This window comes from Streptopelia decaocto (assembly GCF_964273445.1).
Source record: "Streptopelia decaocto genome assembly, chromosome: 2".
NCBI lineage: Eukaryota > Metazoa > Chordata > Aves > Columbiformes > Columbidae > Streptopelia > Streptopelia decaocto.
In genome coordinates, this window is record NC_138655.1 from 116,382,103 (window position 1) to 116,409,475 (window position 27,373).

The following is a 27,373-nucleotide window of genomic DNA, read 5'->3' on the forward strand; positions in this document are numbered from 1 at the left end:
AAGGCTGGTACTGTGACACTTCTCTGTTAATGTGAGTCTTCTAAAGCAGCAACTGCATGTTCCTGCTGCACCTCCCAAACCCAGGTGCCTTACTGAGATGTGCTGCTACAAGCCAGCTCTTGCACAGCCCTGTTCTCCAGGGTATGTGGAGGCAAGAAACACCCCTAGGTAAACAAACTGATTTTTGCTTTGTACATGTGATTTATTTTCTTGCCTTACTATAATTATTACTGGTTTTCATAGCTTCACAGCTGGTGTTACTAGAAAGCAGGGAAAAGCCAAGTGGTGGCTGTTGTTTTGTAAAGTGTTTTACAGTAATGGTCTTTTAGCACAAGTGTGGCAGAAAGGGAAGGGACAAAGCTGGGTGAGACTTGTCCCTCTGCCATCACAGTGCACAGAACTGAGGGAAATCTGTTCAGTACTTTCATTCAGCTCTCAGCATCTTGGGATCCTACCTTAAGCCATGATACTTTTCAGCCAAGACCACCCCTATCTTCTGCCTGCAAACTGCTGCACTGCAGTAGACATGCCTGGGAGCATTTGCTCTCAGCTGAGGCTGGTGACAGCTGCACAGATGTGCACAGTCCGTGAAGAAACACTTTGCTTCCAACTCCACAAGTCAGTTACACACAGGTTGTATCTCACACAGTAACTAAAGGCTAAGGACATCTGAAAATGTATTTACACTGCCAAGCAAGCTCACAGTTTGTAAGCAAATGATCTTCACTTCAAGTAATACACTGTTCCAGCTCTTTGAAGCCCAGAAGCTGAGGGACCTGCCATGAAGGTGGCAGCAGGTAAAGGGGAAGAACACTGTCTCAGAGGGCCTTGCAGGAAAACCTCTGGCATTAGGACTCAGGGCTCTATAGGGTAACTGTTCCTTAGGGGGATGAAAAGGTAAATGGTTCTTCTACAATTCCAGGACAATTTTGAGACAACTTGTTAACACACAAATATATTTATAATCTGAAATAACTTGACACAGAATGAATTAAAAGTTTACTTTAATTTTGAACCATTTTATAACTGCATTTTTCTCATGAAGCATCTGTATCACAGCAGGCTACAATAACTTTGGGATAAAAGGCAACTGGTAAACTGTCCAATACAAGGTTCCAAATAAACAGTTCTTACTGGCCCCTACCCAGACATATCCCAGATAAAGTTTTTGATCAAAAACATGAAATAGATCCACCTGCTTATTTTAAGCATATTAAAAAGGAAACTAATTGGACCATTTCTATTTGTCTAGTTTTTTTATACAAAAAGGCTACACAATGTTACACTTTATTCAGAATACAGTTAGAGTGATTATGAATTAGTGTTCTACACCTTTACTCAATCCTTAAAAATTAGAAACTGCTGTAGCATATTCACTATAACTTAATACTACAAGAGACTTGGAAAAAAAAAAACTAACAACAATTACTGCAAAAAGAAAGGCTACTTTGAAAGCAAGCAAGGTCAGTACCATTACAGAGATTTAAAAAAAATAATAAATTTTTAACAAGCAAGGCTAGGGTTTGATAAATTCCATCTTGCAATTCATCCTTGTGCATTCTTCATTTCTTGAATCACTCCCAAAATCCATTTGTATTATTACTCCTCGACCAAAAAGGACCAGAACAAAAAGTTTACTTCAATTGTTCCCATAGGAAACTCAGCTTGGTTAGTGTGTCAGGCACTTTCTGAGATACTAGCCCACCCCTCGAGCCCTCTCAGCAACTCTACAGGCCAATCAATGCAAGTTCATTCAGATGATACAGCTGCAAAGAGAAAAAAGAAAACAGTTGTCAGTGTTCCTGAGTAAGAGATTGTTATAAACACACTAAGACTGCATGAAGCTGGTGCACAAGACATTACAGTTAATTACTTCCACACTTCACAGCAGAAGTCAGTTTGGAGTGAACTGCTCGCGTGTCTCCAGAGCGTGTATTCACTGTTCTGGCACACTGGACCCAATGGAGCCAATCCCCTCCCTGCCAACCAAGTCCTCAGTCCAGTCCATCTGTTTTTTCTCTTTTTGTTTTGTTTTTAAATTCAAGGTTGGAGCTTCTTACCTAAAGGATGATTTACAGGTCAGTATCGAACCAGGCCAACTGATTACTGTCACCTGGAGGCAGCCCATCCATAAGGTCCTGGGCATGGCCAAGATCTGGCAGACCATCAACTGGGTAGTCAGCACCAGGGTGGTGGCCACCCATTTCATGTTCCATCATAGGGTCCATACCCAAGGCATCCTGACCGTATCCGCCAGAGTGGAAAGAACGGTAGCTAGGATCTAAGAAAGTTAAAGGTGGCAGAGGGAAAAAAAGCATAATGTTAAAAGATGTTAGATGCATCAGAAGCTGCAAGTATCAGTGTGTGAGAAGATCTTTGTAGCCATCTGATTTTTTTTTTTCTAGTCCAGCCAAGTTCAAAACAATCTGTTGCCTGCTCTTAATAGCTATTCCGTTGTTTGAAACAGCCTTCCAGTACGATTCTGCAGACAAAGCACACTGCAGTCAGAAGCACGAGCAGATTCCAGCCAAGCCATTAGTCTGCACAATCAACAGTACTAAAATTCAACAATACTGCAGCAAAACCAGGCCCCAAGACCGTAGACTTGCTTCTGAAAGACTATTCAAAAATAGCTTAGAATCCTCAGGGAAAGGCTTGCAATTCAAGTCTATAGACACAGACTAATACATTCAATACCAGCTTTTTTGTTTTTAAGAAAAACTGTACTATTGGAATTGTCAAGTCCATTTGTAAAGAATGTAAAGATTTCTGGAAACAACAGCTCAGCGGGAGATTCTCCCACAAGACTCAGACAAGAGACACCAGTTTTGCATGTTCATACACTCCCATTTCAGTGCTGCCAGAGGTGGTGCAGAAACTGGTTATTTGAACTGGCAGTTCCGCATCTGCCTGTCAGTTTGCAATACCTTGCTGAAGAGTAATTCACTCTTCACTCACTTGCAGTTCTCCTTTAAAAAAATCTATGACTTGACTTCATCCAACTTAAGTTTAGTCAAGGGGAACGGAAGAGACTCACCATCTGGGCGGTATCCAAGAGGTTCTCCCTGGGCACCAATATCAAGTCCAAGATCTGCTGTCTAGATGTACACAAAAAGTTTCAAAACAGTTTTAATGTCAGGTCCTTGGGCCAGCACTAGTAATTATGAGTTTAAAAAGCATTGAAGGTTGCCCCAGATCCCTTTTTAGCAACTCTTCTGCAGTGAGCACAGAAGCACCTACACTTCACTACCAGAAGGAGGGAGGACTTGGAAGCAAGATCTCCCCAAAGAATCATTAATACAAAAGACACAACTCACCTCGTTCCAAGCCATTGGCTCTGTCCTGAACAGAGAGCTTGTCAATTCAACCGAAAGTCGCTTCTTATAGTCTTGTGGTTTGTCCTCAGACATTCTGAAAAGCACTGCAGCTGCGTATGTTGCTATCAAAAACAAGAATGATTTTAGTACAGGTTGAGTCTTCCAGCAACTTCTCTAACAGAGGTATGAAACCCATCTTTTTAGTTCACTTACCAACACCCTCATTCCTAGAATGAAGCAGCTCTGTTAAAGGGGCAGTTGCACCTTCAGCTTCAATTGCTTCAGCTGCTTCCTTGTCTTGAGCCAGTTCACACAGTACACCTGCAGCTACTCTCTGGATGTTCTCAATGGGCGAGTACAACAACTGCAACCAAATCACAAGAGTTTCTTCAGCTCTTCTACTTGAAACAAGCTCTTCAGCACAATCTCACTTAACAGTTCTATACCAAGGAAGCATAAGAGCCATTTTACTAGTTTTCCAAATATGTACTACAGCACTGTCTTGAGCTCTTACCTGCACAAATAGTGGAATGGTATTTAGACCCCTGATTACAATTCGATTATGAACGTCACGTGCAAGAATATGCAGGGCTCCAGTGCAGCCCTCAACAATTTCTTCCATGCGCACACCCTCCTAGTTAGGGAAAGAAAAGACATTTTTTGAAGTTGACATATTGCATGCTATCTTCTAAAATGACTGTCAAAAAGCAGATCAGTCTGTCAACAAATCAACTGAACTTCTCCCCTGCACACACCACCCTCTTCCCCCAACAGGGCTCAATATCCACTGTCTGCTGCTGGCCTTCAAATTTAACTTCCCTGCTAGGAATCAGCACGGTTTATCCAAATAAATCCCCTACAGGAAGCATCCCAGTGGAAATCCTCCCAGCATTCTCATTTTTATTTCAGTTCACTATAAACTTCATGTCTGATAACGCTGTTTGTTTCTTCCCGCCCCCCACCCCGCAAGCTGAATTAGCTTGACAGTTTACCAGTAACCACTGATGCAAACTCAGTAACCAAGAGTCCCCCTCCTGCCTCTGCAAGTGTTAACTACACTGCTGTACTAGTAGGTGCTGCTTCCTTTTGCCCATGCTAAGGCAATTTCCCCTTTGTTAAAGTGTTTAATAGTGGGGAGAGGGAGAAGAACTGAGACTGATCTTGCCACACAGACCTGGTAACTGAATCAGTAAAAAGTATGGAGCCTATACAACTTCTCAGTACTCTTACAGCTTTAACCATGCTCAAAAATACACAATAAGCTGTGATAGCATTCTTAAACCCATAGTTCCAACAAGGATGGGTTTCCAGGTACTACATCCCTTAACAAACTAGACAAACCCAGCATTTCTGTTATCTATAGCATGTAGAATTAAATAGTTAAGAGGTTCTCAGTAATACTAATAAATGAACAAGAACACCAAAACCTTGGTTCTTAAGAAAAACTTCAGGTCTGCCAAAGGAATAACATGAGTTATATCAAATGGTAAATTAACAGCTATTTAGACCAAACAATACAAGGCAGAGGCAGATAGACATCTGAGGATTTTGACAGACAACTTTAACACATTAGTTCCATTAATTGTGGCCACTTACCACAAATTGCTGTTGTGTTCCACCCATCGAAGTACGTCGCTGGGTATCTTGATGTGCTCTAACCAGCAACTGAACTAGCCTTGGAATAGCACCTTGTTCACGCAGCGGGGCGTGGTTGGCAGGACAGAGAGCCAGATTGCGGATCAAACCAACAGTGGCCTGCAGTTAGGAAAGGGGTGGGAAATAAAAGAGCATGAGGTGTGTGCTTGCTGTTAGCCATTTCTTTTTTTAATCAGTTGATCCAAATGCTTCAGTCTCTAAGAGACAATACCAAGTTGCACAACTGAGGCAACTTCCCATCAGACAAATTACATTCCTGAACACCTTGGTAACAAATTATTTTTCACAGTTAAAATTACATTAAAAAACCCCAGCAGTTTTCAGCACTGAAAGCTGTTAACCATTATTTACCTTGATCAAAGGCCAGTGTGACGGTGGGTGCAACAGTTTAACCACCACTGGGAGTCCATAATGGAGACGTACAGCATTTTGAGCCATCTCTGCTTCTTGATGTCTGCTGGTGAGGTGACGGAGCGCACAAATAGCAGGTTCTGTGATGTCTTCCCTGTCTCCAGCCCGAAGAACTGTGCGCACAAGAGCCTCGATGCCACCAACCTGGCACACCATCATCTTGTTCTTGTAATTGTTGCAGGTAAGGTTAGAGAGGATACCAGCAGCACAAGTCACAACGTTAATATCATCTGATCCTAAAAGCTGAACAAGAGTTCCTAGAAGGCCTTCCATACCCTCCTGCAAAAGAGGGGAAAAAAAAATTTAGTCTCTCCCCTCTTATATTATGTTGGCTTTTGATCCTGATCCCTTAAAAGAATCATTTACCTGCTTTGTTGCAGCATCTGACAGATTTCTCAGAGTCCAGAGACAGTTCTGGACAAGACGCTGGCTTGGATCTGTGAGGTGGAGTCCCAAAGCTTGCATCCCACCTAGAAGATGGTAAAGATTTGACATCATTACTCAGATGCTCCTCTTGTGAACAGTCAGGTCCTTCTTGAAGACTGAGTGCATATCTCAAGCTTCTGGATCTTTCTTGGCATTAGCACTGTAATATGGCTAGGCCCTAACCTTTCATCACATAGGAAAAAAAAAAAAATCCAAGATTCTTTGTGACACTGGGCCTTTTAAATATATGCATATTCCAAGGGGACCATTCTGACAATGCTCAGCCACTAAGCCATCCTGCTAACAACACAGACTTAAAACAGACTACCTTTCATATTTCTGTATACTGAAGGCCTTCAAAACTAGGTATGGACTAAAGGACCAGTCCAAGTTCAATTTTTGATGCTGGTAGTTTCTGTTCTTGTGCAGAATGTACTGATTCTGAAGTATTACTATAGCTTTTTAAGTTATCATGAGTATAAAGTACTTACCAGCCTCAACAATAGCAGGCTTGTTGCTGGAGCAGACTGACAACACCTTCAGCACCCTACTTGTGGTCCACAATAGTTTCTCATAGGTATAGGTCCTCATTATGTTCACTAGAGCCTGGGGTCCACCACTCGCCAGAATAATCAGCTGAAAGACAGCAAAAATAACACCATCTGTCACTTACTGTGCGTGTCAGTAGGAAGTAATTGTTGCTGGCTTACACCCATCATAGATTAATATCTCTGAAAAACTGTTCACATCTGCTGGTATTGTCTAAATTTTGCAGTCTCACTATAAGGATGACTGTATCTCCTCAAAATAATTCCTGCATCCCTCACCTCTTGCAAGGTCAGGACTGACTGGCAGAAGCCCAACATGGCTGAAGACCCAGAATATGGAGGTCAGTGCCCAGAAACTGTTAGGTCATTCAGAGCAAGCTTGCTCATTTTAAGTGCTTCCACAGCAGAGGCACTTACCTTACTTTCTTGATTGCCATACGCTAAAATCTGAAGGCAGTCTGTTGTGATGGCCAAGAATTTGACATTTGTCTTGTTGAGCAAGGCAACCATTTTCTGCAGCCCACCAGCTAGACGGACAGCCATTTTGGCTCCTTCCTGATGTAAAAGGAGATTGTGAAGAGTTGTAATGGCGTAGAACAGCACAGAGTCCACCGGAGACCTACACAAGGGGGAAAAAAACCCAAACTCATAAGTACCTGCACCTACCAGTATCAACTAACAAACACAAGTAGTCTTAGTAGTCCACATACCCCAGCATTTTCACCAAAGCAGGAATGCCTCCCGATTTGAAGATTGCCAGCAAGCCTTCACGGTGATGTGAGAGATTGTGTAGTGTACCTGCAGTACAACGGGCTGTTTCCACATCATTTGTGTTTTGCATGGTACGTACAATAGCAGATACCATTTGAGGAGATCTCATAATAGCGTGGCGAGACGCTTCCTTTTTGGATAACTGATGAACCATAACTGCAGCCTTGTTCACCACCACCTACAGAAATATTTGAAGAAAGCTTTTAGTTTTAAGGTCATTGAAAAAGCCCCACAAATGCTACACTGAGGCAAAGAAAATGCTTACCTGGTCCTCATCATTCAACAGTTTGGTCAGTTCTGGGATTGCACGAGTTGCAAGCTCAGCATCATCTTGGTAGTTTATCAAATTAACAACAGCATGTTTTAACATCTGGGATGGCTCAGCCAAGCGTTGCACATTAGTTGGATGAGCAGCATCAAACTGTGTGGATGGGATTTGCATTCCTTCATCCAGCGTTTCAGGGAACATAGCTGCACGCACTCTCTGAGCTCTAGTCATTGCATACTGGCCATCAATATCTGAAAAACAAGGTAAGTCGTTACCTCAAACTAGCAATACAAAGCACTTCTTTTAGATTGGTAATAATTCAGTATTTAGCTTTCTGTATTGTTAAGCTGCATGTCTAAGCAAACCCGTGTAACAGAAAAGGCCTTACCAGCAACTTGCTCCTGGGTAAAGGACTGAGAGAATCCCTGCTCCCACTCGTACAGAACTTGTGTCGTGTCCACATCTTCCTCTTCAGGATTTCCCTTGCCACTCAAGGAGGGAGCAGTTGTTGTGGCACCAGAATGGATACCAGAGTCCAGATATGATTGTTGCTGCCAGTGACTGACTGCTGCTTTTCTGTCTGGCTCCATTGCCATATCCAACTCCATCAAGTCAGCTGTAAGAAATCATCGTTGAACAATTAAGTTTAGTTCAATTACTCCAGCATGTATTAATCCTTCAGGAGATGACACAGATTTTAACTCAAAATAAACATCTATAAAACAACTACCTCAACCCAGCAGAGGTAGCAAAGTGAGACAGCAGCTTTAAACTGAGGCTTTATGTTAAAGTAATGCAGACATCTATAAACCTGACTAACAGGCAGAGCAATCACTGCTATTGTGATTGTCTTAGTCTGCTACTGCTCAAAGGTTCCCTTTTCCACATGCTATTATTAGGTACTTGACTGTACTTAGGAGACCCAAAATGCTATGACAAACTTGTTTGCAAGTTTGAGTTCCAGTGGTAAGGTATAATTACTGTACTAGAGCAGACATTATTCCATCCATGTGACTTTAAAAGTTAAAAAAGGGGAGTAAGGAGCCAATTTAACTGCTCCTTATTAGATCTACTAGAGTCTAATAACAGAAATTGTGATTCATTATATACCTTGGGTTGCCATGTTCCTTGTTGTGCTCTCAGAACTCTTTCCCACTACCTTTCAGAGCTCCTAAAAAAGACCAAGGTTAGAACTTATTAAACACTAATCAGAGCTAGTAATACAATATTTCATATTAGACCACTAGAAGTACAAACTAAGACTTTACACATCTTGCCATTTCATTGCTACAGTGAGTATATTTAAATACTAATTAGCAAACTCCCATGGGCAGAAAGGCAAAGAATGAGATGTATCATCCACACTTTCTGGCAGACTATATGTAAGATATATTCTCTCAAAGCTACAAGAGAAAAAGAATTGAACACTGATCATGATAGAGCCATTTTTAACTTCTCTATCCTTGCATAAGATGAAGTCTGGACATTAAATTCCATGGCTTGGACATACCACAAAGACAAGGGCTACCTGTCAAACTTCCTCATATCCCTCAAAGACAACTATTCTTAAAATAAGCCAAACTCTTTGATTCAGGGCTATAACATAGATTTTCACAGGGAAAGCTGAACTGACCATTTGAGGCAAGCTGCTCTAATTTCAGTGGTATAAAGACTACCTAAGGAGTTACAACTGAACCTTCTCCTTCACTAGTTTCCTGTACCACAAGAAGAAAAGTTTCTTGTTACACAAAAAGCTCTTCCTTGAAGTTATGCTGAAAATTAAAACAGCTTTATAAACAAATGCTCTCCTTTAGTTGCACACATTCAGTCACCAAACGCGCTTTTTTTTTTTCTTCTTGGAGAAAGCCAAGGTAATTGAGGATGGGAGGCTAAAATATGATCAAATGCCCTATCCAAATCTTCAGTACTCAAATATCTGTACCATAAATCTGTAGCCATCTCTTCACTAACCCAGGGACTCAAGGCTACAGCTTCACAACAGGTCACTCAAAGCTGTCATGCTTTTATTTCATTTGCTCCCTTCCCCCCACAGTCCAACACTGTTTTCAGCACAGACACAGAGCTGGTGACAGCCCATTCTGGGAGCCAGCCAAGCAGAAACATTTGTAGTGGTAACTAGTGCAGTGAGCAAAACCATCTCTTCCAGCAATCAGCTCTCTGTGTGCCCCTAGGTGTTAGAGCTGTGCTGATCAAAACATTCCTAGACAATGAAGTAAAGGCAAGCCACTCATCTCTTTAAAGGACAGGTTTGCAGTACTGTTTCAGGAGAACAAAGTCCACTCAACGCTGTGTTTGTGTATAGGCAGATTTCTCAGTTTAAGAGTTTCCTTCAGAAGTAGCTTTTAGAACATCATACTTAAACAGAAGACAGGCCTGCAGTTTTAACAGTCTCACTGAATAGGTTAGGCAACTCCAAGGCAAGCTTATATTTCACCGTCTCTGAGCCAGCTGCAGGGTACTCCAGCAGCTCCTGAGCAAACTCCTTGCTTTGCTGTAGAAATGCCAGTGCTGTTTCTCCTGACTCTGCACTCCCACAACTTTTGGCGGCAACCCTTTCCCGGCCCTTTTAAAACAGACAGAAGATCTGCATCTGCAGCAGATAAGCAGCATCGAGCTGATTCAAGACATAACACAACATTAAGTACCCTGTTATGCAGTTGGAAATGCTTAGGTCCCTAGGCCAGTCCTGCTCCACAACCTGGAAGAGACTGACCAACTCAGCCTACTCCTCACAACCTGCATGGAGGATGCACTGACGATACAACAGTTATTTGCAGTCCCTCAAACACTGGATTCTTCCAAGTGTTCAACACAGGAGTTTGGGAGTAGCAGTGGTAAAGGGAAGGAAAAACTAACTCATGCTGTCAGTTTACCAGTAACACAAAAATTCTCCTGAGTAGCTAAATTGGAGGAAGTACCTATACAAAAGCTTCATAGCTCCCAGTAGGTCTTATACATTACTTCATCAGCGCCACTAACACCTTCCAAACAAAAAGAAATTAAATATCACTAAAAGTAAAATTTGTACCTTTGCTCTCCCTAGTCCTCACTGTAAGTCAGATGTGACATTTCCAATAGAAAACTGGGCAAGATCTTACTGCTATACACAATTCACAATATGCTTAGCACAAAACAAGTTCTATTTTTATTGTAATATTTCCTGTCTCCTCCTATCAGGAGGCTGCTAATGAAACTGATCACCAAACTGGTTTTGAAGATACTTGGAGATGAACCAGTCAATAGCAATGACTATGCTTTGAGATATTTACTACCACCTCAGACTCAATGTGGAGCTTAAGAATAACATTTATTATTTCCTTCCACTGTTGAATTCTGCACAAATGAAAGCAGCTGGCTCACAGCAACTGCGCTCTGAAATGGTTGTCTCAATTTCAGCAGCCTGAAGAGATCAGAAGAATATCTGAACCATTAGGTACAATCCAAAAAGACCACCATAGCCACTGAACTGTAACACTTCAAAAATGAAGCTGAAGAACACCTGCAAAATAGCAATGAAGAATACTGAATTAAGTGTTCAGAACTGCATTCTCAGTCAGATATTCAGTCTCTGAAATGCTGACGGCAGATCAGCCTGATAGCTTCACCTGAAAGTTTAACATCCTAATCTGCATTTTATACACCTGTAACCCGCCCCCCCCCCCAGCAATTCCAGGTATATTTTTTTAGGATTAAAACCAATTTCCCATCTAAATAAAGAGTTCAAAACAACTCCAGACTAAATGTAGCCAGAGAAAAGAGGTACATTGTTTGTTTTTAGGGTTTCTGCAAATGAATATTATCTCATATTTTCCTTCCCATACTCCTCTTATTCTACAGTGGGGTACACTGAGTCCAGAGAAGCAGCTGACTTTGCCTTACTGTCTGTCACTAACAAGGTTAACCACGGTACTTACAAAGCAAGCAACAAACCCAGACTAGGTACAAATGTTTGTGCTGTTCATTTTCCTGACAAAAACTGGATCAATACATGCAGGGTGGGGGTGAAGTAGTGGGAAAGTGGAAATGAAAGAAAAAAAAAAAAAAAATCACATGACACCCTGCTAGGATAATTAAGCTTGTAGTCTTCAACCACAAAACATAGAGCAGCTCCTTTAAATCAAGTTGTTCACATTTATTGGAGGACACATGACTAGTGACATTACATTATCAAGGTCAGTAATACAGATATTAGCCCTCAGGAAGAGATAGGACTCAGTATACTTTACAAATAAACTTTAGTTTTTAAAGACTACCTGGTACTTGGGAGTCAAGTCTGAATTTTGAAAAATGTGATGTTATACAGAACTTCATATGGATGTATTGCCAGGAGTTATGAAACTGTTAACTTCCTAAAAGCCTCCACTTGTTCAGCAAGCATTGTCAGCTTTGGGTTTATATGGAGATGATTGATTTTTTTAAAATATATATGTTAAATTCCTCATATGAAGAGCTATGCAAAACATTGTACTAGACTGTATTGTGTACCATAAGACCCAACCTCGCATTTTAATTCTAAAAAAAACCTGAGAAAAATAGCTCTGCAGGCTCAGCAGGCTTACGAGCTAAAAAGAAGACAATTCAAATGTCTTGGTTTTCAAAGGAATGAAAGAGTATTCTGATGATGAATAAGACTTAGGTATTAACTCCTGATTTTTGAGAAGTTAGGCACATGCTGAGGAAGTCAACAAGACCACAGCATTTCTCAAATCTGAAAAATAATTCTGAACAGCTTCAGTAAAACTTAAGTAATGTTCTTCCTAAAGCTGTTAAACTCCATTAGGACACAGAACACAGTGAATTGTTTACTTCTGTTCTTTCTTACCTAGAAGAACAACCATGAGAATACCCTGTCTAGGGGGGTGAATATCAACATGACATTTACCTGCCTGATATATCAAGACTACAGTACATTTGCACCTCTGCTGCAGTTTATGTAAGATAAATCCATTTTCATTGTCAGCCAAACCAGTTTGTTGTCCTACAAAACAGCTCATATTTGCAGCCTGTATTAAATAAAAATGTGTCTATATTATTTCTTCTTAGTGTTTATAGAATCTCTTCTTTAAAATTGGACTCAGATTATACCCAACTGATCTGATATCCAACTGATCCCACCCCTTTGTAAAGCAAGTCAAACTCAAAGCTTGCAATTCTTCCAGAAATCTTTTGCTTGAGAGCAGCATGTTACTAAACTTTGTATGAGGAATCCACTGATGCATCATGTCTACTGACCATGTTCTCATACATCTGTCTCATCTCGATAGGCCAAGCAACTGCATCTTTAAATTAACCATCAGTGCTGAATGACACATTTTCTTACATTATGACACTTATAGCAGCTAAAAACATGGATCATCTACACACAAGTATTTGTACTGGTAAATAGTTTCTCTAAATGCCCTGAAGTTATTGTAACCATTACCAAGGTGTTAGTGAAAGCATTCTTTGAGTCTGATTTTATAACTGGTCTAGAGGTCTCTTCCAACCTGGTATTCCATGATGTTGTCAGGCAGCTGCCTACCAATGACATTGCCTGTGTATGTGTTTTAGAAAGAGTCAGTAGCCAAAATATACAGGCAACATCAGTTCCACAACTAGTAACACCAGATAAGAACAGCACTCATTCCTATGACTCAAGAACAGAAATATAAGAATGTAATCTAGCAGAAGCTTCCTAATTAACCTTGGTTTTCAACTGGAGGATGTGGGAAATACATTCAATTAAGGTTCCTAAAATTAAAAAACCCAAAACTTTAATCTTATCCTGGAAGTTATTACTCCATTCTCTAGAAAAGGAATTGGGGGGAGTCATCCAAGTAAGACAGTGCTGATAGTGGAAACATCAAAAAGCTTTCATGGTATATACACTCTTTCAGAAATGAGTGGCTGACCTGCCTCTTTAAGCAATTTTTGGTCTAACCTACCCCACAGCTATAAACACTCCTGAAACAGGTAAGTCTACTTCTACTGCTTTTAGTTTTCTAGTTTGTAGAAAACGTGATCCAACTGAGATAGTCACTTCAATATTCATTAGGAACAGCACTAAACTGATTAACAGGAAGCCTAAAAATCTGATTTATTTTTCTTCCTTCAAAGAGGGAAGCCTATAATCAAGTTATACCTGTATACTAGCTTTTTGGTGGTTTGGGGTTTTTTTTTTTTTTTTTTTTTAAGAAAAGCCAAAAGTCTTAGTCTAGCTGAAGAAAAGATGACAGATACCATTTGAAAGGGAGGTAAGGAAAGAGAAGCTACAGGTGACCTATAAGAACTGATTTATAAATTGGTTATCCACACATTAAAACAAGGATGGCACTTGTGGGAAGTAATGACCTGGACTATTTGCATTCAGTTTCTAACTTAGAGGATTCTACTTCTAGATGAAGCAGCAAGATAACCCGGGAACTTAAAAGGATTGTCATTTGCCATGCAGATCTCAATTTAGGAACTTACATTTTGTATCTTGGATCATTAAAAAAGTTCAAGAATTTTTACCACCAGAAATCTGTTTTAAACTTCTAGTTATTCCTTATCCAAATGGGGATAAAGTCCTCTTCTCCCATATGCTCCCAGATATTCTAAACAAAACTTAACTTTGAAGATTTTTATCTGGCCTCTATTGAGCTCTGGGGTAAAGTATGCTCTGTAGATCATTTTGGAGGCCCTTCATGTATCAGATGCTTCTGTAAGATCGGTAAGAAGTCCTGAAAGTAGAGTTTCAGTGTTATGCATTGTAAGGGATTTTAGAAGCTTGCTGTAGGAATTACAGTAGGGGGTTACAATTTTTTCTACGCAAAGAACAGAAGATACTTTATTTCAAAGTAGGAACAGATAACACGCTTGAGTTTCACTCTGAAGACTTGCATTTTAAAAAAACTTTAATTTTTCTTATATAAAGGTAACACACAGGATTAAATACATTTTTACTTAAATACATTCCATATCCACAAAGCCAGTACTGAACAGCATTCTCATATTCTCTCTAAAGCAGCAGCATTTGCAGCCCTCAGTCACTTTGTAAATTTGAAAGGAACAGCTGTATGCAGTAAGTAGAGATTATTTTTAAGTTATATGCAAGCATTAGAGGACCTTGATTATTGTCAAATTAGTCACTCAATAGTAGTGACTTCTGGATTAAGAAACTCAATTTTTCAAATCCCTCCTCACAGCAGCAGTTTAAGGATCTGGATGGACAAAAACTACTACAAAACTCATTGAAAACTGCCTCTCTCAAAAAAATGGTTTATGGCTGTAAATTATTACATTTAACAAAGCAATATTGGATAATTTTGGAGACATTAAAGTTTTATCTTATTACCTACACCAGGAATCAGAATACAAAATTGCACATTTTTCATATTGTCAGGCTTCCTTCTGCTAGAATACTTCTGCTTTCAGTAGGCTGATATGTAATACTGGGTAAAAATATCTTGTCATAGGCCACCTGAAGATATCCTAGGTAAATGGAAGTAATTTATACAGAATGTAACATCAGAAGTAAATAACTCAAGCCACACAGACAATGCTAAAATGAAAAGAAAAAAGTTTTCACAGGACTAAAACATTTCTATCTTTTTTCCGGTTAGATGATAGAAATGTTCATCTGTAGCCTTCACTACCACCTCAGAGGAAATGGCATGGCAAAAAACAGAGCAACATTACAATATTTAAGTGTTGTGCCAAGATGCAGCAACCTCAACTATTTCACTAGTTCTACTGAAAACTAAGAGCTACCAATGATCTTAACTTACATGCCACAGCACATGCCCACACTGAAACCCAGCTTAACGATCCTAGACTGCAACAGCACAAACTCATTCATAAGCTTTAACTCATGACAAAACTGCTCCAGTCACTTACTTCCTCAAGCAACACTTGCCCTAACATCATTCCTTCCAACCACTAAGCAAGGATACTTCAGTGACCAACTTGGGATCCTGTGTAATCCATCCACCTCAAATTTGTCCAAGCTAGAATACTTGCATTCTACCAATGCCTGCAGAAAGGTAGAAGGTGCCTTGCACACAGTATTACATTCTATTTTAGATTTAGCTAACCAGATCACAATAAGTTTGATTCTGAATCCAGAATTTACAGTCTTAAATTCTTCTTCAAAATCTCTTAATAGTAAGAGCTTAAGGTTTAATATCTGTTTCTCCTATCAAACATCAGTAAATTAAGAAACTTGAATAGTATCTGCTTTACTGACCTCAAAGGTTAACAGGTTGCAACTTCGAAGCTTTAAATATCCTTAATACATGCTGAAAGAGGCAACAAACTAGCTCAGATAATCCACAGAATTAAAGTGGAAGAGGCATATTTGACAGCACACACACAGATCTGCCAATGCTTACTATGAGTTACCTCTGCTTTCAGACACTTTTTTGCTGCTTCATTTCCACTTCATTATTTCTTTTTTCTTTCAGGCAGCTCAGTTTGCTATTACATCAATTGTTCTCGCTTTTCAGCCTTTGTCTTCCACCTTAGAAATGATCTAAAAATTCTTTTCCATAACATAAAGGCAGAACACTAGCTTTTCTAAGTTTTTCTCATAAGACTTCATTTGATGCCACATCACAAAATAAAATATTATGCCTATTTTCAGTCATCTCAGCAATCTAAGACCAATTAAGAGCACAGAGCAGTTTCTATTCACATGCTCATTACCTAAAGCAAACAGCATGCAAATATTTCTGGTTTTGCTAGACCTTCTCTAAGTTGATTAAAACTGCTTAATGGAACTGAAGTGCAGGCATCTGGTAATCTTGACTGACTTAAACACTGGGCTAGCTGTATTAAAAGAGGATTTATTCCTCAAAAAAATGTCTAGTGAAGGAGAGACTCAGGTTACAAGGTCAGAAAAACTCAAGGCTCATCTTTGAATCCATGCAGCCCTAGGCACACATGGCAGCGGGGAGGGAAAGGGACCACAAGAACTTTACAACACAGCTGCAAGGCTCCATTCTCCCACACTTCACTCCAACTAGGACTAGAGCATGACAATGTTCTGATACTACAGGACACTCTTCTGGCTTACCCTCCCCTTCTTCCCAAAACAGACAGCAGGCTAGGAAAGAATCACACTTCCTAGCCAGCTTGCTAAATGATCAACAGTGACAACTCATTAAATTTCAAGCACAGTTGAGACTATAATTTACATGTAGTAAGATCTACATTTTGCTTTGCTTCCCTGAAGTACAGAATGCCACCGAGAACATAGGTAGTTTTAATCAATCACTGAGAGCAACTTCAGCCACTGACTGAAAGTTCAGGTAACAAAATGCATCAGAAATGGAGCTTCCACTGCCAAATGGGCTATCTTCCAGCTGCAGCCATTGAGTGTCCCTGAAACACAGTCCTTTGAGCAACTAACACCACACTGAGGCACTAACAGCTTGTGCAATTAGTCAGGGTCTTCACAGGTACTAAGCTTTAAGTACCTTTTTAAAAACAACCCATTAGAAGTTTCAATAAAGCAACAGTTAACATTGGCCTGAGAGCCATGGTCAGCCAACAAGTACTTGAGATAACTAATCTATCAAATGATGAGAACCTGCCGGAGAACTCAGAACAAGCACACCAGGTAAGTTACTAAAACAAGTGATAAAGTTCACTTGGGCACTGATCTGCACAATCATTCTAAGAGATGTACTTTCAAACTTTAAGGACCTGCTTGGAAGCCTCCCCAGATTCGCGGCTGGCAATATCATATAGAGGTTCTCTAATACCTTTGATGCACTGTATTCTGCTCTTTAGGACAGGCATTTTAGAGAAACTTTGGTGGAAATTACACATTGCTAGGACACCTAGAGATGTCAAAAGGTACTTGGTAGCAATTACCTACCATCATAATTTCTTACAGCTATCAGTCATGTCCTGCAGAATTTTGTTTGATGCTGGCCAGAGCCTAAGGCTGCCAGAGTCACATGGCTGGGCATACTATGCAATGTAAAGATAGTCCTATACACTTAGCTACTTCAAAGCATACTTGTACTGTAGTATCTGAAATCTCACAGCACTGGATGTTGTCACTTCAGAGAAGTTAGTATTTGGATCCATAGCACAATTATTTTGCCCCTTACCTAGAGAAACATTCAGGAGTCTGTCAACAATTTTTTATGTTCAAAATCATAGGCAAGTATACCACCAGCTCCTAAGAAGATCTGCAAACAAAACAGATCTACGCTTTCTGCACTGGGTATTTGTTTGTCCGCTGTAGAAATTTCTGGTTGTTTCCAAGAGCTACCAGCAGCAGCTGTGCTCAAGCTGACAATTATAAGGTCATGTTTGAAAGTAATGGTTTAAGAGAGCTCTTCACTGGCAACTGTACTGCAACAGGAGCAAAGTCTATCACTTTATTAGTAGGCAAGATTGGCCTACACATCCTTCACTGTCCAAGAGAGGAGCTGCTGATAATCTTAAATGTTAAGATGAAATGTGAGGAACTGCTTCAATTACTAATCAGGCATTACTTTTCTCAAGCTCGATGTGTAATAGTCTTCTCCACAAAACATACATATCAATCCTTTGACAGCAGTTTGCAGCTCTGTGTTAAAGGACGGGTATGGCAGTTTCAAGTTTATGAACTTGCATTCAGTTCATAACAAGATTATCAACACAATTAGTCTTACATCTTAATTGTTTTGACCAACTAAGCACCACCAACTCGTGCAAGCAACTCAAAACAGTTACTAAGTTGTTTCTGTCCAGTAATGGGTTTATTTTGAGATCTTTTGATCACTAGCAACCATTTCCAGTTAGTATTTCCTACAGCATTTACTATGTTTTAATCTCTTCAGGGCTGGGCAAAACATTAAGAGCAGTTTTATTATCACAGCTTAGAAAGTTACCACCTCTTATTTGCAGGACACAATTAGGTATCTACATTATGCATACTCCTGCCTTTCTCAGGGATGAGCTAGTGTTTTTATCTAAGCTTTAGTTTGTCAGCAGTACTCATCTAATAAACTTGCACTGATTTGGTCCACATGCCCCCACTTTCACTAAGGATCAAATATGATTCTTGTTCTGCAGTCATTTACCATGATCCCGTACACAACTAACAAAAATGTTGACAGGCACTTTACTATAGCAGTGTCTTTCCCTGCTGTGTAGAACAACTTAGAACATTCATTTCCACTCTAATACAGCAACAATTTAACAAACTTCCAAACCAATAAGTATCTAACTATTATCTAGTTTCTTCTTAGGCTGCAACCATGTAGCCAGCACAGAATGTGGCTATTAAACATTAATCTCTACAGAAACGAGAGTGATTAGTCATCACTGGACTGACACTAATGAAATACTTATGAATCTGAAAGTGGTTGCCTTTGCTTGTCTGTCAGAATAACTATGTATTTACAATAAGACATACCGACACACCAAAAAGTACTGTTTAAGCAACAAACATGCTAATGAAGTCTGACACTGTAAGATGCTTCTTCAACACAATTAAGGGAAACCAACAAGGCAACAGCATTTATCAGCACCTTTAGGATGTTAAGATTTGTGGCCACTGGAGGGCACCTGAATTGTTGCCAGGACAATACAGAACTACTAGCTAAGTTGCCAAACTTCTCAAATTTATACAAGTCAATTTAGCACAGTAAGTCAGCCTAGAAATGCTAGTTCCAGCAAATTAGTGCACACTCTGCATTTGTCAATTCCAGTAAGATCCAGCTAGCTCATAGTACCTTTTTTAAAAGCAGCAACCTAAAATACTAGATTAACTCTTTCAACCTTCAAGGGAATTAATATATTCATTAAACAAGGCTCCAGAGTTATCTAGTATTAAGTAACAGAGCAAGGACTTAACTTCTGTGATACTAATCCAGCCAGTGTACACTGTTTCCTACAGCATCTTGGAGCACTAACAAAAAGTTCTTCTGTACTGAAAGCAGTAAAGCAACATCTGCACCCGTACTTCCCAAGGTAACAAAAGCGTAACACACATTTGCTTTTTCATCAAATTAGAGCTAACAAATTCATGAGGGCAGGGTGTGCTACAGGTATACTTTTCACTTCCTCACCTTATCAATTTGGTGTTCCATACAGACAGAAATGCCAGAATGAGACTTCCACTAGTTCTCTCCCTTGCACTTGAAGTTACCTGTAGGTGCAAAAATCTTTTCTGGCTCCTTTCTTCTCATGACAGGCAACAAAGGGCACCACAACACTAGGATATTAAGACATTACTGTCTTGGGCTAAAGCCTGCCTGATCACAGACTACAGCCAAGTTTTACCTTGGAATCAAGTGCCAGAAGTGAAACCACTGTCAGGCTAACTTATGTTGGCAAGTCTAACCAATTCAGTTGGTGCGTAACATCAAAGCACCCCAAAACAAGTCTTCCAATGCTCAACTAGAAAGTCAGCAATAGTGCCCTACCCATTTGATCGGGATGATAATTGTATCTAGAGAGACAAGAAAAGTCATGAAATACTGCCAAGGAGTTTGCAGAATTTTGCAAAGTTAATGTGGTGCCATTTCAAGTTATTGCACAGGCAGGGGCTCAGAGCTGGCAAACACAAGCTATGAGGACTCAAGAGCAAGCCCTGACTGTCTGCAGTTTCTCACAAAGTTCTGTCAGGCTTTGTGAAGTATGATGTTCAAGATAAGTAAGGTCAGTCCTGATTTTCCTGCTACGGTATGCAGTCTGCCAGAGTCACAAAACAAGTTTTGCTGCAAGCAACTGCATGATCACCACAACCCCTGCATTACCAGCTTAAACCATGAACTAACATGAGTGATTTTGATTACTGCTGTATTTGCACACTAGTCTGCCTACTGGACAATATTCTGCAGAAACATCCTTATCCAGGAGTTTCAGACAGCACATTCACACTTGAGTTTATAAGGCTGAAGCTTAAAATAGTCATATTTCCTGCCCCATTCTTGCCCTCAAAAATACTACAAAAGTAGTTTAGAAGGCCACTAGAACTAACTTCTTGTCTTTACATCTGAATTAACTTTATTAAGTATTTTGTTCTGAATAGTTAAACTTGAGTTTTTGGTGATGTTCAGTCATGAAAGACCAACATCAGTTTCACAAAGAAACCATACGTATGAAAGGCAACCAAGTTTCATGACCAAGATTTGATATGGCAGTAACAAACACACCACATAGTCAAAGCACAATGCCAGTGTTCATAGTAGACAATATACCAAGCAAGAAGCCCAGCCGATTTATTGCTTAGGCAAGAAAAAGGAAGCTTGGTTTAACTAAGAATGTAACACAACATTTGAAGAAGTGACACTCAATCAAGCTTTGCTTTGTGTTAAATCCTTGCTTTTAGAAGCTATTGTGTACTGCATTGTCCCTTCCATCAACATGTTTTTACTTATTCCTCTTTGAAATGATCTGCCATACAGACCAACGTGAACATTCCCACACATATCAGTTCATAGTCAAACAGAAAATAATTGAACTAACAGACATGCAAATACGACATTTCTTTAGAACAACTCCAGAATGGCAAGAAACTCTATGATTTTATACTGAATGTTGAATTCAGAGAGCCTTAAAACCTTGTCCGAACAGCTAAGGAGCCTGATTTTTCAACAGTACCAGCCATTAGGCAACCAGCACAGTGGCCACATACCTGCAGCTGTCAGCACCTTTTTATTAAAAGAGCAAGATTAACATTAGGTTCCTGGACTGTTAGTTACTGAAATTCACATTATAACTTGGCTCAATAAACACCAGTAAGTTTTGACCTTTGTGCTGCTTTAAAGCCTTGCAGTAGTACCTTTTTGTCACTCAGCAGCAAAATCATAATTAGTGAGTTGCTCTCTAGTGTGTCTGAACTTAATATCAAGAAAACCCCAGTACTCTTTCAGGTAGTTTTCTCGTCTTTGCCTTTACTGTAGTTTCAGCACATAAAGATCCTGTTTTACTAACACCCCTCCTTGATTTCCGTCCATCGACCTCAGCATACCAGCCCAGCCTCTTTCCATTCACCACTTGCATACTTTGGGGGATGGGAGGACCACAGATGTCTGGAATATACAGAGTGTCAGAACAATGGCTGCTCCATGAGAAAGAGATCAAGAAGTAGCTGATTACAAAGATCAACACTGCTCTGCCTAAAGTCACAAGTTGCCCACAGTATCTTCACAGCCTGCCCTTTCTTCCCAGGAGGGATAATCTTCAGTGGAGGTTTTGGGGAAGAGATTCAAATGGAAGAAGCCCAACGTTCTACATCAAGTTTTAGCTAGGGAAGAATTTCAGGTGTTGCTAGACTTAGGAAACCTCACTGTTCCAGGAGCTGCTAATCACGCACAAAAGAAAGATGCACTAAGCTTTCCAGGGAGGGGAAAAACAAAACAAAACAAAAACCACAAACACACAAAACACCTACATCTGGAGCTCCTTGTTCATCGGGAAATCAGAAACAAGTACCCTATATCCTACTGGGAGTAACAGCGAGCTGCTCCACACACTCAGAAGTGCGTTAGTTTGTGAGGTTGGAGCCACCGTCCCCCCCAGTCATCCCCCGAAAGCAGCAGGCGCTTCCCCTTGCAGCATGTGAACCCCCACGCTACTAAAGTCCTAAGTCGTTCGCTACAAGACTCTGGTAACGTGGGCGTTAAAAACTTAATTTGATCGCTCCCAGCTCCGGGGAGCTTCATTTCGGTAACACCCAGAAGCAGAAAAACCTCCTCAGCAAATATGCATCGCAAGTAAGACCGAAAACCCACAAGGCACCAGATTAGTTATCTCCCGCTGACTGCAGTGACTGTGATTAGTTAATCACGTTCGGTACAAATAAACCCCCCTCTCCGGCTCTTTTCCCCCCCCTCCTATCACCAGCGGTGGTCTGCAGCCCACCGGCGAGTCGCTGCCTCCCCCCGTCTTAAAAAAAAAAAAAAAAAAAAAAAGAAAAAAAGAAAAAGAAAAAACACAACAAAAAAACAAGCAGGGAAGCCCTCCGGCCTCGGCTGCAAACACAGCCCGGAGCAGAGACCCCCGGAGACTCTCCCGCGGAGCCGGGCAACCACCCCCTCGCCCCAGGACGAGCTTCCCAAGAGACACCTCGGGAGCCGCAGCTGCCGCCTCCTGCAACCACGCAGCTGTCCGGACCTCCCAAAACAAGCGCCCTCTCCCCCTTTTCCTGCCCCGCTCTCCTCTCTCCCACCCCACTCCCACCCGGGCAGCGCCCCCCGCCCCCTCCAGCCCCGTCCTTCCCGCCTCGGCGCCGGGCACACCCTGGACCCCCCAACGGCGGCGGGCCGCAGCGCCCCATCCCGCCCGCCCGGAGCACCGGGGGCCGCTGAGAGAATGAGGGGAGCCCGGCCCGAGCTCGCCCCAAGTTCCCGCGGGAGAAAGTAGCACTAACGTTGCAGGGAGGCGAGAGGGAAAGGTCCCCCCGGGCTCCGGCTGCTGCTGCTGCCGCCCGGGCGATCCCGATCCGGTCCGTCTTTCCTTGTCCTCTCTTCTCCTCCTCGCTCGGCCCTTCGCTGACGGCGGTATCCCCGCCGCTGCCTCCCGGGTAGCAACGGTGCGGAGCGGCGGCGTTAGTCCCCTTGCCCTGAACGCCTCAGCTGCTCCGACCGCCAAACTGAGCGAGAGGCTTAAAATGGCGTCGCTCACAAGGAGGTTCTTATAGTGAGCGCCGGCTGTGACTGTATCCTGCCGCCGCGGCCGAGCCCAGCGCGCAGCATTCCACAGGCACCTAGCGCACAGGGCAGGGGGAGGAGAAATAGTGCCCGGCTCCCAGGGCGGAGGGAGACAGAGAGCAGCAGCGAGGGAAGCGGCCGAGCAGGGGAGGCCGTGGCGGCGGCGGGCAGGGGGGAGGCGGGGCGGACCGAGTCGGGCGGCGGTGTGAGGGGCGAGCGGGCGGGACGACCGTCCGGCGGTGGGGGGAGGATGGCGGGGGCACCTTATCCCGGAGGTGGGAAGAAGGATCCGAGTTCCCAGCGAAGTTGGCTGCCTGGGGGTGGAGGAGAGGCGGCGGGGGACGGGGTGCAGCTGAGGTGATTAGCCTGGGGTCCCGCCGTGTGCGGGGGTGAGGGGCAAAGGCGAGTGCGACCCTTCCTCCTCTTTACTTTAGCGTTTCGTTCCTTCGGGATTTTTATTTATTTATTTATTTATTTTTACGCACTTGCCACCAACTGTACCGAAACTCCGTCCTCCTTCACGCTTGTCGCCAGCTCCGGGATTCTCCCGGGCTGCTGAAGCGAGGGAAAGCGGTGCTGGGTTGGGACAACCCCCGAGCTGCCGCTTCGCCCAGGCCCGCGGGCTCGGTCCGGCCCGGCGCGGCCGGCGGGGAGCCCGGGGGAGCCCGGGAAGGCGGCGGCGGCAGCGGCGGGGCCCGCTCACGTCGGCGGAAACGCGCTCCGCACTGCCCTGGTAAATATTTGTCAGGAAGCAGTTACCAAAGAAAGTACCTCGTTATGCAATTTATTTATTTTTTTTTATGGAAGAAGCGAGCTTCCCCCCCCCCCAACACCTCCTCCTTACCCACCCCTCGCTTCTTTAGTTGAATGCTAAAAACAGGAAAATGTCAGGAATTGCACAAGGTTTTGGGCGGCGTGCGGAGCCGTGTGAAGGCACGTCTGTGGCGGCCTCTTCCTTGGCGTGCACCGGCTTGCACGGCAAAATGTTCTACAGACTTTTTGCGTGTACTGGCTTGCACTGGCAAAGTGTCTTGAACATACCGGGCGGGAGGGGAAAAATACACTCTCTCTACAAGAAACAAGGGCTGTACGTACCAACATGTTTATGTAAAGGATCCATTGCTAATGAAAGAGTATTTTTTAATTTTTTTTTTTTTTCCCCCAGTATAAATTTGCGCTGGCACTAACGGATGTTCGAGGTTGATTTCTTGGTCCTGCACTGGAAGGCTTTGTGCAGCCTCTTGGTCCCCACCAGCCTCCGGCTTCTGTGGTTCTTGCAGTGGGGGGGTGTGTGGTTCATGGAGGGGCCACCTTTATACCTGTTTTTCCACTGAATACTGTTTTAAACAGGCTCTGGGTTTCTACTCAGAAGTTAAAGATTATTTCCCCCCTGCCATTGGTTTATTCAGTGAAACGTAGTGTTAGACTAAAGGAGCCCTTTCCACAGTGATACTTGATTTTCCCATCAACTGCTTGCGTTTTGAATTTGTGCCTTTTAAAACAGGGAATTTCTCCCTGTGAGAGAAAAGAATAAAAGTAAGTAGGATTTGCTGCACACAAAAGGCATTCAGCCCTCGCAGGTGGACCTGGTGTGGGTGACGGGGCCACAACCCAGTGGGGCAAGTGCAGAGGAGGGGTTCTGAGTCGGCACGTTAGCTGTCACTACTAAAATGGCTCTGGGAAGGCAGCGGTGATTAAAAAAATCCTTGTTTCCTCCCCACTTTACCCTGCCGTTGCAGGGCACGTAGCGACCATCCACTGGCCACCCTCCCTGTGCGGTGGGCAACCTCAAGTCCCCGCTTGTAAGGAAGTGAAATGCCACCTGGACAACCCTGAAGTTGGAAGCTCAAGGAATACGGCTTTCCTGGTCATGCTGTTTTTCTCTTAGAGCAGTTCCCTGTTTTGACAATGCTGGCCAAAGGGAGGGCAAGAACGAGGGCAACCGTCGGCAAGAGTTGGCAAAGCAAATCCTGCCGGATCAGGGCCAGCGGGCTGTGAACGCGCATCAGCTTCCAGGGGAGTTACTTGGTGCAGCTACAAGCAGAAGGACCTTGCTGTTCTTGACACTAGAAGTCTGATTCCAATTTACGATAAGAGTCAGAGAAAGTATTCCTGGAGATTGGTTTGGGCATAAAAAAAAGAAAAAGGGTGTGGGGGGAAGAGTTAATTTCTTTGTCCACCTTCCTTTTTCAGCTGCCTTCCTCTGCAACCTTGGGAAAATCTGGTCTGCCTCGGTTTCGCCCTCTGTAAAATAGGAATAGTAATAATGACAGACCCCTCCTTTTAGATCCCTGGATCAAAGGTACTATATAAGTTCAAAGTGCTGTTTCTATAGGGCATTATTGCCAAATTCACTATAAGCAATTCCATTGGGTGTTTGATAACAACAGTAGAATCAGTCAAATGCCCTTGATGCATTGCATGGTCCCAGATACCTTTCAGAGCCCCTTTGTGTGCCATCCCACCCCCCGAGGTCTGCAGGGATGGGGCTTTTGGAGCCTGGATTTTGCAGGAGCAGGAGGGGTACAGTCTGTGGCTTTGCTTCTGGCCCCTGAACTATGCACCGCTTTTCTTTTTGACCTGACGAGGACAACAGGAACTAACCCTTTTAAAAACAGGTTTAAAACATACAATTTTTTATATATGTATATGTAAAAAATTTCATAAGGCCTTTAGCATGTAATGCTAAACTCTTGTTGGTTTTTTGGTTGTTCTGCATGGTTTGTTGTAATTTTAATTTGTATTTGTTTCACTGCAAAGTGGTTAGGACACTTTTGGATCTAGACACATTGCTAATAGAAATTTGATTCATATTAGTTTTGTGATTTTTATCTATTAGGTAGCTAACCATTTTTTAAACTTTCACCTTTTTTAAAAAACAAAGCAAACCTCAGGAAAACTAATATCTTAATAGCTGGAAGTGTTACGATTACAATTAACTCTCACTTGTTATACTGTTCTTTCAATTATTAAAATGTTTCTAAAATACATTTTGTGTTTCTAATTTTTCTGAAATACAGTGTGTTATGATCTAATATCAAAACAACAGGAGTAAATGTTACATCCGATATAACAGTGTGGAGCTTCATGAGTAAATTCACCAACAGTCCAGTTATTCTACTTTACCCCCCCGTCAAGAAGCACTGAGTGTGTATATGCAGCTTCAGAAGTTTCCTTAGGGCTCTTTTATGCTTTAATAGGTTTGTTTTGGTGGCTGTTTGCTAGACAAGTATGCTGCAGACATATTTTTTTTCAAAAGGTCAAGCAGTCTCCTAACATGTCCATTGTGTATCACTGCAGTAAGAGATCCTCAGTGCAAAAGAGAGCTTCATGGTTAAATTTTAAAAGATAATGATTTAAATATTTTTGTTAGCTTTTTCTTTTTTCTCTCTCTTTTTTTTTTTTTTTCAGCCTTAGCACTGCTTTTGGAGAGTCAACTTTTACCACAGGAAAAAGCAGGAAGCCCGTTAATTAAAAATAACAAACAGCTAAAGGTAAAATTAGTTGGTCACCTTTTCTTCTGAAATCTTGGCATTTAGCTGTGTTTGTGAGGAATATAGTAACAAACGACTAGCCGTGGCACTAATATAAGGACAAAGCAAAATTACCAATTACGGAAACATCTAGAGCTCTGGGCCTGAATCTTTGATTTCCCATATGTATCTTAAAAACGTATGCATAATTGGCTCCTAACTGTGCATACTCTAGGAACACATTCAAGAATCAACTACTGATATTTTTTCAGACACTGACTAAATACATATATTTACTTGCCAGCAAATAATACATCATTTTGATCCTGATAAAAAAGAAGAAAATAAAAGTAACATTCTTCCAGCAAAATGAAGTTGTAGTGTATTTAAAAGTCACATATTTTCACTTCCGTACAGGATGGAAGCAAAAAAGAGAGGAGATCCTTGCAATATTTAAGCACTCTTTGGGATACAGGACTGATCAATGTAACCGCTGCCTCATGCTTGAGAATCACAGTTTACTAATACAATTCAGAACCTTTTCTATGTTAAAGAAAATAGCTGTGCCATTTGGGCTCTGTTTCAGTGGAAAATTAAAAATAATAAAAAGTTCTTTATGTACAGAGAGGGAGAGAAGTAACCGAAGTCAAAATACTGGTGAGATTTCACTTTTCTCAGAAATTAGAGAAAAAAATACTCAAGTCTGTAATTCTGGGTCATTTTAAAGGAAAGAGAGTCCCTAAAAATTATTAATGAATTAGTACAAACCGTCTTGTTAACTGGTTGGAATGACATAAATTGGAGTAGTCTATAAATGTTGTTTCAGGTATGAGAAATAGAATTGTCGGTGGCCACCAACTTGATT

At 41.8% G+C, this 27,373-nt stretch overlaps 1 protein-coding gene across 2 annotated transcripts; it reads right to left on the reverse strand.

The window, feature by feature from the left end:
• Nucleotides 1-987: 987 nt before the first annotated feature.
• Nucleotides 988-23,016, reverse strand: CTNNB1 (catenin beta 1). Of its 2 annotated transcripts, XM_082046407.1 has the most exons (16): nucleotides 22,756-23,012; nucleotides 8,508-8,568; nucleotides 7,786-8,013; nucleotides 7,395-7,648; nucleotides 7,069-7,307; nucleotides 6,776-6,977; nucleotides 6,302-6,446; nucleotides 5,751-5,854; nucleotides 5,325-5,663; nucleotides 4,914-5,072; nucleotides 3,832-3,951; nucleotides 3,531-3,681; nucleotides 3,318-3,439; nucleotides 3,038-3,098; nucleotides 2,061-2,281; nucleotides 988-1,766 (listed from the first exon to the last, which is right to left on the reverse strand). In XM_082046407.1, the coding sequence occupies exons 2-15, from the start codon at nucleotides 8,518-8,520 to the stop codon at nucleotides 2,073-2,075; spliced, it is 2,346 nt and encodes a 781-aa protein (XP_081902533.1). In that variant the 5' UTR covers nucleotides 8,521-8,568; nucleotides 22,756-23,012; the 3' UTR covers nucleotides 988-1,766; nucleotides 2,061-2,072. The 2 variants fall into 2 exon arrangements, with proteins under 2 accessions (XP_081902533.1, XP_081902534.1); XM_082046408.1 differs by lacking the exon at nucleotides 2,061-2,281 and having other exon boundaries at nucleotides 22,756-23,016.
• Nucleotides 23,017-27,373: the final 4,357 nt, after the last annotated feature.

Coding starts and splice junctions, on each gene's coding strand:
- CTNNB1 (XM_082046407.1), bottom strand. Junction 5,664..5,750: donor CAGATGCTGCAACAAAGCAG/GTAAATGATTCT, acceptor CCTCTTTTGCAG/GAGGGTATGGAAGGCCTTCT. Junction 3,099..3,317: donor AGCCAATGGCTTGGAACGAG/GTGAGTTGTGTC, acceptor GTGTACATCTAG/ACAGCAGATCTTGGACTTGA.